We start from the raw sequence: 17,171 nt of genomic DNA, 5'->3' as shown, positions 1-17,171 counted from the left end.
CGGCAGCCGAAATACCGCTAAGCATTTCGCCCGGCGTGCTAACGTTTCTGCCAGCTCACCGCCTTGATGATGATGATGATGATGATGATGATGATAGAAGAAGAAGAAGAAGAAGAAGAAGAAGAAGAAGAAGAAGAAGAAGAAGAAGAAGAAGAAGAAGAAGAAGAAGAAGAAGAAGAATCCCTTCAATTTGGCAGGATTTATCCTCACTTGAGAGAGGATTAAACTCTGCACTACATGCAAACGAATCTGTATCTCCACTGTTTGCAATGACGAGTTATTCTTAATCTTGTTCCTGAGTCTTTTTCACAGCTTAGTGCGTTGGCCATGAACACGTTACCGTGAAGCACGTTACAATGTGGTATTTACTTACAGCCAAGTGGACTGATAACACTAAGAGTTTAGTGCGGTGCTGTTGGGAGTTAAGTAATTTCGTTACGGACACAGTAATGTAAACCATACTACGCATAATGGTGCCTTCTTACAACTATGTAGACTGAGCTGCTGACAGCGAAGTGTCTTTGTCATAGACAGATAACTATATATATATATATATATATATATATATATATATATATATATATATACATACATACATACATCATACATACATACATACATACATACATACATACATACATACATACATACGGGCTCCTTTCAGTTTCCGTCTACCAAATCCACTCACAAGACTTTGGTCGGCCCGAGGCCATAGCAGACGGCACTTGCCCAAGGTGCTATGCAGTGGGACTGAACCCAGAACCATGTGGTTGGTAAGCAAGCTACTCATTATACAGCCACTCCTGCGCCTGTGTATGTATATATATATATATATTATATATATATATACAGACACACATACATACATATAAGCATACATACATGCATACATGCATACATACATACATACATACATACATACATACTTACATACATACATAAATACATACATACATACATGCATACATACATACATACATACATACATACATACATACATACATACATACATACATACATACATACATACATATTATGGTACAACCTTAAGGTGACGAGCTGGTAGAACTGTTAAGAAGTCGGACAAAATGATTAGCGTCGTTTCTTCCGGATCTTTACGCTCTGATTCCAAAATGCTGATGTCAACTTTTGCCTTTCCTGCCTTCGGGATCGATAAAATAAGAACCAGTCAAGTACATCGATCCTAGTACTTGCCTGACTCATCAAAATTCTGCGCGTTAGACCCTGCGACGGACAGACCTCCTGTTCGGTGGAAATGTGCTGACTTCTGTCACATAATGGCCATGGAAACTGGATAACCGGCATTTTGAGTACTAAAGCTCGAGAACAAAAAAAAACAGTGGTACTAACTTACAGTCAGCACTATTGATAGTTAAGTGTCTTGGATTTGGTCATAGGACAGTGAACAATACTACTCTGTGGTGCACGTTTGCAGCCTGGTGGGCTACGCCATTTTGAGAATTTGAATAGTGTTTATTGTCAACATGTGTGGAGGCGCAATGGCCCAGTGGTTAGGGCAGCGGAGTCGCAGTCATAGGATCGCGGTTTTGATTCCCAGACCGGGCGTTGTGAGTGTTTATTGAGCGAAAACACCTAAAAGCTCCACGAGGCTCCGGCAGGGGATGGTGGTGATCCCTGCTGTACTCTTTCACCACAACTTTCTCTCACTCTTACTTTCTCTTTCTGTTGTACCTGTATTTCAAAGGGCCGGCCTTGTCACTCTCTGTGTCACGCTGAATATCCCCGAGAACTACGTTAAGGGTACACGTGTCTGTGGAGTGCTCAGCCACTTACACGTTAATTTCACGAGCAGGCTGTTACATTGATTCGGTATTAACGGTATTTTTTTTTTTTCTGAATTCTCCATTGTATTCTACGTCAACTGCATAAATAAACCCTTCGGGAAGCCCAAACTTTAGTTCCACAGGTTTTTAACATAAAACTTATTTTATCGAGCTCGAAAGGATGAAAGGCAAAGTTGACCTCGGCGGAATTTGAACTCGGAACGTAAAGACGGACGGATGACCTCTGCGCATTTGGCCCGGTGTGCTAACGATTCTGCCTGTTCGCCACCTTAAACTTATTCAGTATTACGATGCCGTGCATTCGAAATGAACCTGAAACTATTTCTTAACCACTACAGCCAAACCATGAAAGAGTGAGGGGGGAGAAAGAGAGAGAGAGGAATGAGAGAGAGAGGAATGAGAGAGAGAGAGAGAGGGGAATGAGAGAGAGAGAGAGAGGGGAATGAGAGAGAGAGAGAGAGAGAGAGACGGAAAAGTGAAAGACATGGGAGTGGAAGAGAAAAATGAGATATGAATAGATATAATATATACTTGTTAAGACATTGAAATAAAAATGATATATCTATATTTTATACATATATATATTTATATATCAATATATAATACATGTGTGTATAAACAAGAGGTAACTTTATGACATTCACATATGTCAGTAAAGGTACATGTGTGTGTATATATTTGTTCTTTTATCTACACTCATTTGGCTTTGTTCGTGTGTATACGTTTATAAATGGGTTTTATATTTGGATGCGAGTGTTGTAACAGTTTTTACAGGTCAGCTCTGATAGAACGGGGTTTATGATCAACAACGTTCCTGTCGTGACATTGTCCCATATATCCTTTCTGTTTTGTTGAGAAAAAAAAAAGACTGTTGGGTGTAATGTGGAGGAGACTTAGCCACTATTTCTAGCAGATCGAGTGACCACGTAGAGGCCTTACTTGTGTGTCTCTGTATAGATCGATGTCTCGTTCTATGGAGTAGTAAAACCTCAATATACATGTGTAGAATTACATAGAACTGCTGTACTATCAGAGATACGTATATTTTACTGCATCCAGGGTAGATGGATGGAGACATGGATGATTTTTCACCCTTCATCTTGCAGCCTCTTTTGTTTCAAAACTGTTTCCTGTTATTGTTTGGCTCTAGGTTAGTCCTGACTTCGGCAAACTAATGCTCGAAGGAGTTCCAGATTTGACCATCCCGTCTTTTATGTTCAGCCAGTGTAACTAATAAGTCTTTGCTGTTTAGCCCCATGTTATCCCTGCTGAGATATACTTATAACCAAAGACAGTCAGTCCAACCGTGACCACCCACTCTTTTCAGATATAGTTTATCAGTTTATCTGACATTACATTATCCAGTACACCCTTCATTTTTTCTTTCTAAATAATGTAAGGTGGAGATTTGGCTGCTATTTTTAACAAGTCGAATGACCATGTAGAAACTCATATAATGACTCATTTGTTTTTCCTTTTCTTTTTCTTTCTTATTTGGTTGCAAGTGAAATTTGAGGAAGATTTCTCTGCTATTTCTAACAGGCCAAAAGAGTTCTCTTCACGGGCTCGTATATACTTTTTCTTTCTCTTTTCTTTTTCTTTTTGTACGACCGTACGTAGGGTGTTATTTGAGGGAGATTTGCCAGCCATTTCTAGGATCCTAAGAGACCAACAGAACGTGCAGAGACTTCCTCGTTGGTGCTCACATATCCCTCGTTTCCTGACCTTTAAAAATGTATGGCGTGTGTGGTGAAATTGTGCACGTCGTTGCAGACTTTGCCACAAATGTTGCACTGCCAAGGATTGTTGACATTGTGCAATCCCATGTGTAAATGATAAAGTATTCTGTTAAGAAATATCACATCACAGTGTTTGCACATAGCTACCTGTTCCGCTTTGTTCTTCAATTCGTGTAAAATATCGGAGTAGCTACTACTAAATGATGACTCGCTGCCGTTAGACGAACTCACAAACTGTTCTTGTTTACCTTGCTGGCTTTCTAACTCATTCACCGGAACCGAATTATGGATGGCTGTTTTCGAAGACATTGCTGTAGAACAGTTTGCTTTGTCTGTTCTCTTCTCCTTTGACCAGCTGTCGTAAAACAAGAAAGCCCTATCTTTCGAGCTATTTCCCTCGCCAATATTTCGGCCTCTGTATATATTGTCTTGATGGTCAAACAATTTACCATGCTTTTTATGTGCTTCTTTGTTCTTCGCAAGAACATTTCTGTCGTATAAAGAATCGTAATAGTGGAAATTCTTTAAAAACGTTGGTTTACTTTGGTAATCGGACTTTTCGATAAAACCTACGGAATGAGGTCGCGATGTTATAGAATTCTCAGAGGTAAAATCGTTTGGCACACTTTGACTTCTGTTGACACTTTTAGCACCGAAGGAAGATATGTACCGTAACTGATCTTCCTTCCAACACTTAGGCTTCTCTTGTACTGAATTATTTGAAGAGGTGCCAACTTGCTTCTGTATCATATTTAGTTTTTCACTACCCGGGGATTCATTATGAAATACATGAGATTTATAGACTGTGTTATATTTACTAAAGTAATTTTTCAGAGAGCTGCTCTTGGAATGCTTGTCAAACGATACAGTATGATATGAGTCCGACAATCGAGGTTCTATATGGAGGGAATTCTTTTTTATTGGTAACGGACATGGGGTCTCTCCAGTGTCGCTTCCATGTTGAAGCTGACGCTTTCGTTTGCTCTCAAGCATTTGACTATAAATCCTGGAGGGATCGTTAAATATGGCAGTATTATGTAGCGCCTGAACGCCACGTCTGTGAGATATCAAATGTAAAGTTAGAAAATCTTCGTTTTCGAACGCTGCGCCGCATTCGTCGCATCGCAACCGTGCGGCGCTCCTGCGCGTCGACTGGTAGAGGGCATGTGACGGAAAATCGAAATGTTGAATAGATGATGCATGGGAACAGTCATTTGCCGATTCGTGATAAGCATGTTGTGACCTGCTACTTGATGCACTTTCTGCATGATATGACATCATATGCATGGCCAACGAATCTTGGTCTGCAAACTGAGAATCACACATCAAACAGATAACATGATGTGAGCTGATTAGGTTTGTTGAGGAATTCATCAAAGAAGGTGATTGTTCTTTGACAATGCTGGTGTCGGTACAGCTGACATTTTGGTGGTCAGTGGCAGACCTTCGAGATATTACACCGTTGTTACTCATTGAATCCATTAAAGAACAATCTCTGTTGTTTGTTTCCGGTTCGGTTTTCACGACAACTAATTTTGGTGTCAGAGGAACTGGACTTCCTGTAGTAGAGCCATCATTTGACAAGACTTCTTGTTTGACTTCTTTAATGCAGTTCTCTATTTCCGATATCGACATATCACCTTGGTCGACAAAACTCAATGTTTCTTTCGTCGTTGTGGAATGAAGAGCAAGTGTGGAAGATTTGATGTCGTTTGTGTTGCCTATGTTGGACTCAATATCTGCTCGACCATTTCCACCATTGCTTCCGGTGACTGCAACACGGGATTCGGATCGGCACGATTTTTCTTTAGCGCGTATCATCACATGCATAGCGTATGCATCTCTGTTCATAAATACAGTATTGCAGTCCTCGCAGGTGAACGGCATCACCGTCATGTCCGCTGTATACAACGGGTCCATTTTCACCTATAAACAGTTCCGCTGCTGCAAATGTTTACTTTGACCACAGCGGCGAGGATGCGTTAAGATTCACGTTTATTAAAAATGTAACACTTTGCAATAATTGCATTCACTGATCTTCTACGATAGAAAAATATCTGATCAAACAGAGAACACAGATAAAATTATAGATTAGTTGCATGTAGATATTACACTCACTCCTGTATGTAACTACAGTGGCTAGAGTTTTTACAGCTATAACGACACAGACAAAAGCTACAGCCAATGTATATAATGCCAGTAAATATAAACAGTTCCGTTGCTGTAACTCTTATTCTCTTCAATTGCCAAACATTCATTTGCTGCTCTGATATAAAATCCTTTTTTTCACCGAACAGTCGTCTCCTAAATTATTTCTCAAGTTATCCTTGATCTTTAATCAGGTTCTTTTTTTCCTTTCTTTCTTAGTTTGATATGTGTAATAAAAGTTTATTTTTGGTAAAAATTTCCACTGAATATCACAAAGAAGAGAATTTACAATCCGTTAGCATTATAGCAACGATTATAACAACAACCGTCCGTTTTGCAATTGTTAATCAGCTGAAAAAGCAGATTAAGAGGAATGCCTCTCTTGTTTTTCTACACTGTTACTGAATATTCCTCCCTCCATAGCTTCACTGGTGAAATTTTCATTAATATATCCCAAGTCTGTTGAATTTCCATCGTAGTCTCAGACATATTCTCCATATTCTTTTTAAATAGGTTAACACTTTCAGATTTTTTTTTATTCTTTACGTGTCGTCTGCTAAATCGAGTCTTCCAATTTTTCGAACTTAAAATGTTTAGCCTTTTATTTTTTTTTATTTTTGTCTATGTCTTTATTTTATTTATCTATTTATACCATTTCATGATTAAACAGTGATGTGTGTGTGTGTGTGTGTGTGTGTGTGTGTGTAATAAATTTTTGATTTTTTTTTTTCTTAATAACCTTCGATTTGATTTGATTTTTGCTTGCATCCAGAAAAGAAATTATCACTTAAGTAATGGCAACGTCAGCTACAGGTTTGTTGGTTGAAGTGGCGTGAAGATGCCGGTGGACGATAACAGTAGGCGTGGTAGTTAAACTGGTGAGTGGAAACAAGTACAAATCCATACCACTTTGGTCATCGTCGAACGATGGGCCATTGCGGCACGTTTAGGAGAATCTGATGAAGTTTTCATAACCAAATCTAAATATAAATAGAAAATTAAAAATTAACATTTTTTAAAATCAATAATAGAAAGTTATATATGCAACAAATCTCTCTCTTTTATTTCTTAATGTATTCATGCATTCACACAGACACACACACGCACACAAGCACCCCACACACACGCACATTCAACACACACACACACACATATGCTTACATATATGAGTCGTGTGTGTGTGTGTGTGTGTGTGTGTGTGTGTGTGTGTAAAACTGAGTTCAGAGAAATAATTCTGAGTAGTCAGTGGCATGATATTGGGTTACGAGAACACAGAAAGGTATACTAAATAACATACAAAATAAATACTTGATTTACTGAAACTATTTTCGCTTGTAGGGAAGAATAAACAAAAACCTAGCGGTAATTTGCTACCGAGTCCGAATGAGAAGAAGAGATTAAAGCAATCAACAGGGAGGTAAAAAAACAACCATTTTTCTGGAGACTGCAGGACAGCTATACATACGTGTTTCTGCTGCAATAGACGTTATCAGCACAGTGTTGCTCTACATTGACACCAGCCATACATAGAACTTAGTCACATGTACAAAACGAACAGAGAACATTTATGGTCTTGGGTGATTTATATTTTATCTTGTATCTGTTTCAGGCATTTAACTGTGGACATGCTGGAGCACCATCTTAAAGGGTTTTAATCTAGCAAATCGACCCCAGTACTTATTTTTTTTAAACCAAGTACTTATTCTATTGGTTTCTTTTGACGAACCGTTAGCTTACGGGGTCGTAAACACACCAACACCGGTTGTCAAGCGGTGGTGGGAGACAAACACAGACAGAAAAACACAAACATATATATATATATGTGTGTGTGTGTATGTTATATTGGAATGTATATATATATATATATATATATATATATATATATAACATGGTATACTTATAAACAGGGCAAATTTTAGCCATTTCTCCGCAGACTGGAAAAAAATATGACGAACAACCTTAATCGATTTTCGAACCTTATTGGATTCTCATCAGCAGCGTCCACACATTCTGACAGTCTCCAGAGAAACAAGCAGCAAAACTCTTTATATACTCAACAAATGCAGCAGTTACTCTATGAGGGAGTTTCTAATTTGCATACCGAAAGTGTTTAACACTCTTACGTTAGGCTTCTTTCAGTTTCCGTTTACCAAATCAATCGACTCACAAGACTTTAGTCGGGTTGAGGCTATAATAGAAGACACTTGCCCAAGGTGCTACACATGTTTAAAGCAAAAGTAGGCTAACACATTAAGGATAAGAACTAAAACCATTTTTAAACCATCATATCTGTTATTTTAGAAAAACATTAGTATTGTTAATTCTATTGTGTCTGCGAAATTAAGTATTGTTGAGTTTTCTTTAAAAAGCCCTAAGCGAGAAGAATCTAATACTGAGAATCACGTCGAAACTGATGCTGGCGAGAAAGACATGTGAAGCAAGAGTGGTTAAATTTTAGGATGATCACTGATAAATTGTGTGATATTGCAAGCTTCGTAAATAACGTAAAAAGTGAAGAGAAGTTGGGTAGCGTTGCATCGGTTACAAAGTTTGACTAATTTCGGCCAAGTTCCATTTTTTAAAAAATTCCACCGAGATGAGTATGGGTGTTGGCCTTGCACAAGCTGAAGATTTTCCGATTTTACAATATTTTAAAAGTATGTATGTTTAATAAAAGTGGAGGCACATGGCCTAGTGGTTAGAGCAGCGGACTCGCGGTCGAGGGATCGCGGGTTTGAATCTCAGACCGAGCGATGTGTGTGTTTATGAGCGAAACACCTAAGCTCTACGCGACTCCGGCAGAAGGTAATGGCGAACTTCTGCTGACTCTTTCGCCACAACTTTCTCTCACTCTTTCCTCCTGCATCTTGCAGCTCACCTGCGACGGACCGGCGTCCAGTCCAGGTGGGGAACCTATACGCCAAGGAAACCGGGAAACCGGCCCTATGAGCCAGGCATGGCTCGAGAAGTAACAAACAATATTTAATAAATCGTATGTAGAGTTCGCATTTTGGCTTAGAAAGTAATCAGATTTTTAGATGCAACTTATAGGAGCAAAAAATTGTGATTTCAGACACAAATTAGATGCAAACGATATCATTTTTCATTCAAATTTTAAAATGTTAAAGATGCTTTGTGAATAAGATTATTCATAGATTTAAAGCATAAATATGGCAATTTAAGCTTATTAATTAGTGCATTTCATTTATGTTTTGCAAAATAGGATTTATTTTTAATTGTTAAGCCAAGTATTGGTTTCTATGTTGATGGTTTTTTTTCTTGGTACCGAATAGTAAAAATTAATCAATACAAATAATTAATAATTAAAATAATAAATACGACTGCTTAGCACAAAATTTAAAATTATACTAAAAAAAATTAATCAAATATATTAAAATTTGATAAATTAATGGAATTGGGCATTAAAAATTTATCGTTGCCAAATTTATTACATAAAAAATATTTCCACTTTTATTTAAATGATTTTTAAAATGATTATTTGTATTTGAATATCAATGAAAACAAAAACTTCAAAATTTTGTTTGAGAATGTTACAAATTTCATAAAAATTATTTTTGGTTTTGCTTATTTTATTTTACATAGATTTTTATATTTACTTTTATTCTTCTACCCACCTCCTACACATTATGTCTGGCTGCATCCAGAACAACAAAGGGCCGGGCAAGGGCAATGCCAAGCGCAATTGTAAAATTCTACATCATCATCATCATTGTTCGACCCTGGTCGAGACAATGGAATTTATCATGCTACACCAGACTTCACGGTCCATCATAGCATTACGGAGGTCCTGTTGCTGGATGCCTGTATCCCTGGAGATTACATCAGGGTAGGAGAGTGTGCGCCCTCTGGGATTGCGAGTAGATGGCTTCCAGAGGAAAAGAGTAGAAATTACCTCTTTTTCAGCTCTACAACAATGTCCAGCAAACTGGACTCTCCTACCTTTCACAAGAGATGACACAGGTGGTAGTTTCCCATATATTTGCATTTTGGTTGGATGACGCTTCCACGAGAGATTTTGAGCTCTCATAAGGAGGCGAGTGTAGGTTCCATCCAACCGCCTCTTAAGCTTCTTTGAGAATGTCCAGGTTCGACTGTGGCTTTGAAGATTTCAAGTTTGAAGTCTCTACTTAGATTTGATGACCAGATCTTATGCATGTCATTACAGGCTGACCAGGCCATACCCTTTCTACATAACAACATCCGAGTCACCAGCCAGCAACCCAGTCGACGGTTGGTTTGTTATGACATCACCAAGCACATCTTAGTCCTGATCTTTCAACAGATTCGTGTTATGCTCCAAGTGTTACTCGAGAATGTAAACATTCCTTCTTTGGCCTCAAACAGGTCAACTCATATTTGCTTTCCTGCTTCCTGACTGGGTCTCATTCTTTTCATCCCAACTGCTTTACTCTTTACTCTTTTACTTGTTTCAGTCATTTGACTGCGGCCATGCTGGAGCACCGCCTTTAATCGAGCAACTCGACCCCGGACTTATTCTTTTGTAAGCCCAGTACTTATTCAATCGGTCTCATTTGCCGAACCGCTAAGTAACGGGGAATAAACACACCAGCATCGGTTGTCAAGCAATGCTAGGGGGACAAACACAGACACACAAACACACACACGCATATATATATATATATAATATATATATATATATATCTATATATATATATATATATATATACATATATACGACAGGCTTCTTTTCAGTTTCCGTCTACTAAATCCACTCACAAGGCTTTGGTCGGCCCGAGGCTATAGTAGAGGACACTTGTCCAAGGTGCGACGCAGTGGGACTGAACCCGGAACCATGTGGTTGGTTAGCAAGCTACTTACCACACAGCCACTCCTTATTAACATCTTTTCCCTTCGTCATGGGTTTCTCATTGGCATTTTTATATAATTAACATTTTGCCAATTCACAAAATTAATTTTTTGATACCATATAGATTATCTTTTATCTTTTACGTGTTTCAGTCACTAGACTGCGGCCATGCTGGGGCACCGCCTTGAAGAATTTTTAGTCGAATGAATCGATCACAGTACTTATTTATTTTAAGCCTGGTACTTATCTTATCGGTCCCTTAAGCCGAACCGCTAAGTTACGGGGACATAAATATATTTACAACGAGTGTCAAGGGGTAGAGGGGAGAAACACAGTGACGAAGACACGCAGACAAACACACACACACATATATATATATTTCTTTACTACACACAAGGGGATAAACACAGAGGGGACAAACAAGGACAGACAAATGGATCAAGTCGATTACATCGACCCCCAGTGCGTAACTGGTACTTAATTTATCGACCCCGAAAGGATGAAAGGCGAGCTGGCAGAAACGTTAGCACGCCGGCCGAAATGCGTAGCCGTTATGTTCTGGGTTCAAATTCCGCCGAGGTCGACTTTGCCTTTCATCCTTTCGGGGTCGATGTAATCGACTTAATCCGTTTGTCTGTCCTTGTTTGTCCCCTCTGTGTTTATCCCCTTGTGTGTAGTATATATATATATATATATAGTCGAAGAAATCGACCCCAGGACTTATTCTATCGGCTGTCAAGCGATGTCGGGGACAATCACAGACACACAAACATATACACATACATACATACATATATATATATATAATATATATATATATATATATATATTATATATATATATATATATATATACATATATACGACGGGCTTCTTTTCAGTTTCCGTCTACCAAATCCATTCACAAGGCTTTGGTCGGCCCGAAGCTATAGTAGAAGACACTTGCCTAAGGTGCCACGCAGTGGGACTGAACCCGGAACCATGTGGTTGGTAAGCAAGCTACTTACCACTCCTGCGCCTATAAGAAATTCGTGTAGAATTTTCTTCGTAAGGTGAGTTACAATCTAAAGAGAAGGGATACATTTACATATGAATGAAACTAAAAACACGCAGGGGGTTTTTTTGTGGGGTGGTTGTGTGTGCGTGTTTTTTGCTTTCAATTCCAGCTACGATACTTTTAAACATCCACTTCCTGTTTTGTTCTTTCCCAGGTTCAGTTAATGAAAAAACATTAGCACTTTTCTGCCTGCGTTTTCTTGTTGGTGTCATAGATTATGTATTTGCTTTGTTCCATAATTAAGATTGTGTTTGCTATATACATTGTTCTCTCAACACATTTTCAATTATTCTAATAACATAAGCCTGATGGAAAAGCAAACTGAAATAAACCAATAGGCAGCTGCATGGAGTCCTTTTCAGAGTTCGTTCATAAAATTTATATACGTTAAGGTGGTGAGCTGGCAGAATCGTTAGTATACCGGGCTAAATGCTTAGCAGCATTTCGTCCGTCCCCGTTTCGGAGCTCAAATTCTGTAGGGGTCGACTTTGCCTGTCATCTTTTTGGGGTCAATAAATTAAGTACCAGTGAAACATTGGGGTCGATGTAATTCATTCATCCCCACCTCCCCCAAGCTTCCCTTGTGACAAACATTTTGAATAATAATAATAATAATAATAATTATTATTATTATTATTATTATTATCATTATTATTATTGTTGTTGTTGTTGTTGTTATTATTATTATTATTATTATTATTTATTCAAGGAATTGAACTCGGAATCTTGGGGTTAGTAGCCCGCCCTCTTAACCATTACGCTATATGCCTGTTGGTATATAGTGTAATGGTTAAGAGCGTGAGCCACTAACCCCAAAATTGCGAGTTCAATTCTAGGCAGTACCTTGATTAAATAACAACAACAACAACAATAATAATAATAATAATAATAATAATAATAATAATAATATCAGCAAAAAATACTTTAGGAATGAGAACCCAGGGATGGGTTCAAAATTCTACCAGGACACCTGATGAAGGCTGGAGAGTAAATCAGCCGAAATGTTGCGGTAACAACAAACAAGATGAGGACACATATCTGTCCAATGTAAATAATGTAAATAATGTACAAATTTCTTCATCTCAAAAATATTGAACGGTAGCCATAGCTATGTATCAACCAGGGTTAATGAGGGCACTTCACGGAATTTCTTTGTTCTACTAGACCTAAAAGCCAAATCTCATTCAAATTCAGATTTCACTCTTCTTAAACAACATAAAGTATATTAGATGATCCTAACCCCCCCCCCAAGCAAAAAGAAAAGGAATGTGATGGTCACGACTGGATCATACATCTATTGGTTCAAATCTCTCTCTCTCTCTCACACACACACACACACACACACGCACACACACATACACACATACCTGTACAGACATACAACGAACATGCATAAGCATATTGAATACATATTATCCTTACATTCTTTTACATGTTTCAGTCATTTGACTGCGGCCATACTGGAGCGCCAGCTTCAGTCGAGCAAATCGACACCAGGATTTATTCTTTGTATGCCTAGTACTTATCCTATTGGTCTTTCTTGCCGAACCGCTAGTTTCGGGGACATAAACACACGAACATCGGTTGTCAAGTGATAGCATGAGAGACAAACACAAACAGAAAGACACACACACATACATACATACATACATACATACATACATACATACACACACATACATACATACAGACACACATACATACATACATACATACATACATACATACATACATACATATATATATATACACACACATATATTAGTGGTTAAGAGCGCAGGCTACTAACCCCAAGATTCCGAGTTCGATTCCAGGCAGTAACCTGAATAATAATAATAATAATAATAATAATAATAATAATAATAATAATAATAATAATAACAACAACAACAACATCGAAAAATACCTTAGGAATGAGAGCCCAGGTTCGAAATTTCCTCCAAGACACCTGATGAAGGCTGGAGGGTATATCAGCCGAAACAGTCGTGTTAACAACAAACAAGATGAGGACAAATATCCGTCAAATGTAAATAAAGTAAATAATATCGATCAAATAAGTACTAATTGATCACCGAGGGCGATGTAATCGACCACTCCCCCCCCCCAATATTGCTTGCTGCCAAAACTTGAAACCAATATTAAATCTGCTCCATTATTTAAGTTCTTTGAGACGGCGAGGCGGCAGAATCGGTACTGCGTCGGACAAAGAATTAGCGGCATTTCTTTCGACTTTACATTTTGAGTTTAAATGTTGCCATAGTCGACCTTGCCTTTTATCCTTTCGGGGTCGATAAAATAAGTACCAGTTATAAGTACCGGGACGATGTAATCGATTTAACCCCTCCCCCAAAATTGCTGGCCCTGTGCCAAAATTTGAAGCTATTATTCGTGTTCTTTTTACCGCTTTGTCACGAGAAATGGCCGAGATTTTGGGGTGATAGAGGAACCAGAGTTCTGATCCGAATGTTTTATAATACAGTAAGCTCCGCCAAAGTCACCCAGAGACACGGCGGTGTCGTTAGGGAGACGGTTTGAGTCTACCAGTCACTTAGGCCACCGCATGATTTGAACTCAAAACGTAAGGAGCCGGTACAAATACCTAAGATCATCATTATCTAACGCCCTAACGATTCTACAAGCCTAGCGCCCAAGGCTTGATGAACCTTTCTTACTTAGCAGAGAGACCTTAAATTATTCTAAAGGGAAGAATTGAGGGGCTAGGATAGTCATGCCGGTCCACAATGTCTTTTAACGTCATTGATCAATTCTGGTGTAATTAATCAATTAATTGCTAAGTTAATCAAATAAATATGCTTTAATTATAAAACTAGCAGCTAAGGTTTTGTTATAAACACTAACCAACGTGGGAGAACTCAACACAATGACACGACGTGCTAAAAGTAGCAGCAAAGAATTCCCCAAACCACACCATCTCATATATATATATCAAGGGCACATTAAGCAAAGTAATCACGAAAATCGAAAAATAGAAGGATGGTCACGGTTGGAATACCTTTGCTTAATCAAAACTAATCTCGGAACTAAACAACAACAACAATATATAAACATTTTTCAACATTTGTAAAAACAATTTGAAGGAGGAAATAAGCAAATTCTACCATGGACAGGTCTCGAACCAGGAACTTTTCGAGCATACCACTGAAACGTGCTACAATTTGCACTTTAGGGTTCTCGTGCCTTTTCTTTCCTACCCAGATGATCCTATAATTGTCTTTCGTCAGTAGTGAACATTTACCCTAAAATTGTCCAATGTGTTTCACCAGGAATTTGCTAGGCAACTTAATTATGCAGAATTATGAATAATTTACCTTTACAAGCGTCTAGCAGAATCTTGTTTACGTTTTGATAAGGAACTCTCTCTCTCTCTCTCTCTCTCTCTCTCTCTCTCTCTCTCTCTCTCTCTCTCTCTCTCTCTCTCTCTCTCACACACTACTACTAATGCTAGACAGCATGTCATGGGAAGTTAGGGAAACCCTCGATGAGGATTTTCCTTAAGGGTAGCGAAATTCCTTGGTTTCGTACTTATTTCAAGCTGCCGAAAACAAAAGCCTCGTTATCTAGACACGGAACATAATTTCACAAGGAGACATATGGATATGACACCGTCTAAACTTTGATTTCAAATTTTAGCACAAGGCCAGCAAGTTCGGTGTGGCGAGGGTAAGCCGATTACATTGACCCCAGTGCCCAACTAGTACTCTTTTTACCGACGCCGAAAGGATGAAAGGCAAAGTTGGCCTCGGCGGAATTTGAACTCAGAACGTAAAGACGTACGAAATGCCGTTAAGCATTTTGCCCGGCGTGCTAACGATTCTTATTTCTTTACTACCCACAAGGGGCTAAACATAGAAGGGACAAACAAGCACAGACAAACGGATTAAGTCGATTACATCGACTCCAGTGTGTAACTGGTACTTAATATATCGACCCAGAAAGAATGAAAGGCAAAGTCGACCTCGGCGGAATTTGAACTCAGAACGTAACGGCAGACGAAATACCTGTTTCTTTACTACCCACAAGGGGCTAACCACAGAGAGGACAAACAAGGACAGACAAACGGATTAAGTCGATTATACCGACCCCAGTGCGTAACTGGTACTTATTTAATCGACCCCGAAAGTATGAAAGGCAAAGTTGGCCTCGACGGAATTTGAGCTCACAACGTAAAGACGTATGAAATGCCGCTAAGCATTTTGCCCGGCGCGCTAACGATTCGGCCAGCTGGTTGCCTTCACACCGTATAAATATGTGTTGTAGTTTAGCCCCAGGTCAGCCTTGATCGGCAAAACCCATGATGTTGAACATTTTAGACTGAAGCCATGCTGTCTTTTATTCAGACACAGTGAAATCTAGGACTAGGTGGTTCCGGGTTCAGTCCCACTGCGTGGTACCTTAGGCATCTGTCTTTTATTATAGCCCCGAGCCGGCCAACGCTTTGTGAGTGAATTCGATAGACGGAAACTGTATGGAATCCTGCTTTATACACACACACCACACACACACACACACACACACACACACACACAAACATGGAGAGGTTGTGTGGTAAGAAGATTAGTTCCCACTCCATGGTCCCGGGTTCAGTTCCACTGCAGGGGCTAAACATAGAGGGGACAAACAAGGACAGACGAATGAATTAAGTCGATTATATCGACCCCAGTGCGTAACTGGTACTTAATTTATCGACCCCGAAAGGATGAAAGGCAAAGTCGATCTCGGCGGAATTTGAACTCAGATCGCAGCGGCGGACGAAATACCGCAAAGCATTTCACCCGGCATGCTAACGATTCTGCCAGCTCGCCACCACTCCTATCATATATTTACAAAGACTGAAAGCATTGATGTGTCTTTAATTCCATGTTACAAGTGTTTCATAACATGTAGAAAATATGTATGCGATCACCTGTCTGCAATTCATCAAAGATTTTAAAAAATAAGATACATACATGTGTGTGTGGGGGCGTGTGTGTGTGTGTGTGTGTGTGTGTGTGTGTGTGTGTGTGTTTATGTGTTTATGTAATTTCGGCTGTGGTGATAAGTCGATTACATCGACACCGACAGAACAAGTATCAGACTTTAAAAAAAAATGGGGTCCATTTGTTGGACTAGACCCTTCCAGTACTTATTTCATTAACCCGAAAGTTGATCTCTGCGGAATTTGAACTCAGAACTTAAGGATGACCACTCGCTTATATATATACTTTCATTATATATATATATATATATATATATATATATATATATATATATATATATATATATATATATATATATATATATAAATGTCCGTTTTTATTTTCAGTAAAAAAAAACATTTACATTAATCTGAAGGGTCGTTCCATACTTTTGTAGAGTCCGACGACAGCTTAGCCGAAACTTCGAACTCACTGTCAGTACTATTATTGTTAAAGAATACTGTGTGTGTGTGTGTGTTTGTGTCTGTCTTCCAGCACCACTTGGAAACCGGTATTAAATTGTACGCGTTCCAGTAACTTAGTGGTTCGACAAAAGACACCGACAGAACAAGTATCA

At 38.8% G+C, this 17,171-nt stretch overlaps 1 protein-coding gene across 2 annotated transcripts; it reads right to left on the bottom strand.

Annotated features, from left to right (window-relative positions):
• Positions 1-2,587: 2,587 nt before the first annotated feature.
• On the bottom strand, positions 2,588-13,436 carry LOC115230174 (zinc finger protein Helios-like). 2 transcript variants are annotated; one of them, XM_029800383.2, is made up of 2 exons: positions 13,408-13,436; positions 2,588-6,693 (listed from the first exon to the last, which is right to left on the bottom strand). In XM_029800383.2, the coding sequence occupies exon 2, from the start codon at positions 5,483-5,485 to the stop codon at positions 3,554-3,556; it is 1,932 nt and encodes a 643-aa protein (XP_029656243.2). In that variant the 5' UTR covers positions 5,486-6,693; positions 13,408-13,436; the 3' UTR covers positions 2,588-3,553. The 2 variants fall into 2 exon arrangements, with proteins under 2 accessions (XP_029656243.2, XP_036355430.1); XM_036499537.1 differs by lacking the exon at positions 13,408-13,436 and adding an exon at positions 11,467-11,486.
• Positions 13,437-17,171: the final 3,735 nt, after the last annotated feature.

The sequence above is a fragment of the Octopus sinensis genome, unplaced genomic scaffold (assembly GCF_006345805.1).
Source record: "Octopus sinensis unplaced genomic scaffold, ASM634580v1 Contig14720, whole genome shotgun sequence".
Lineage (NCBI taxonomy): Eukaryota > Metazoa > Mollusca > Cephalopoda > Octopoda > Octopodidae > Octopus > Octopus sinensis.
The sequence above is the reverse complement of the archived record's forward strand: the minus strand, read 5'-3'. Positions and strand labels throughout refer to the sequence as shown.

What these genes read in the sequence shown, in the direction of transcription:
- LOC115230174 (XM_029800383.2), bottom strand. Translation starts at nt 5,485, where the DNA reads ATGGACCCGTTGTATACAGCGGACATGACGGTGATGCCGTTCACCTGC.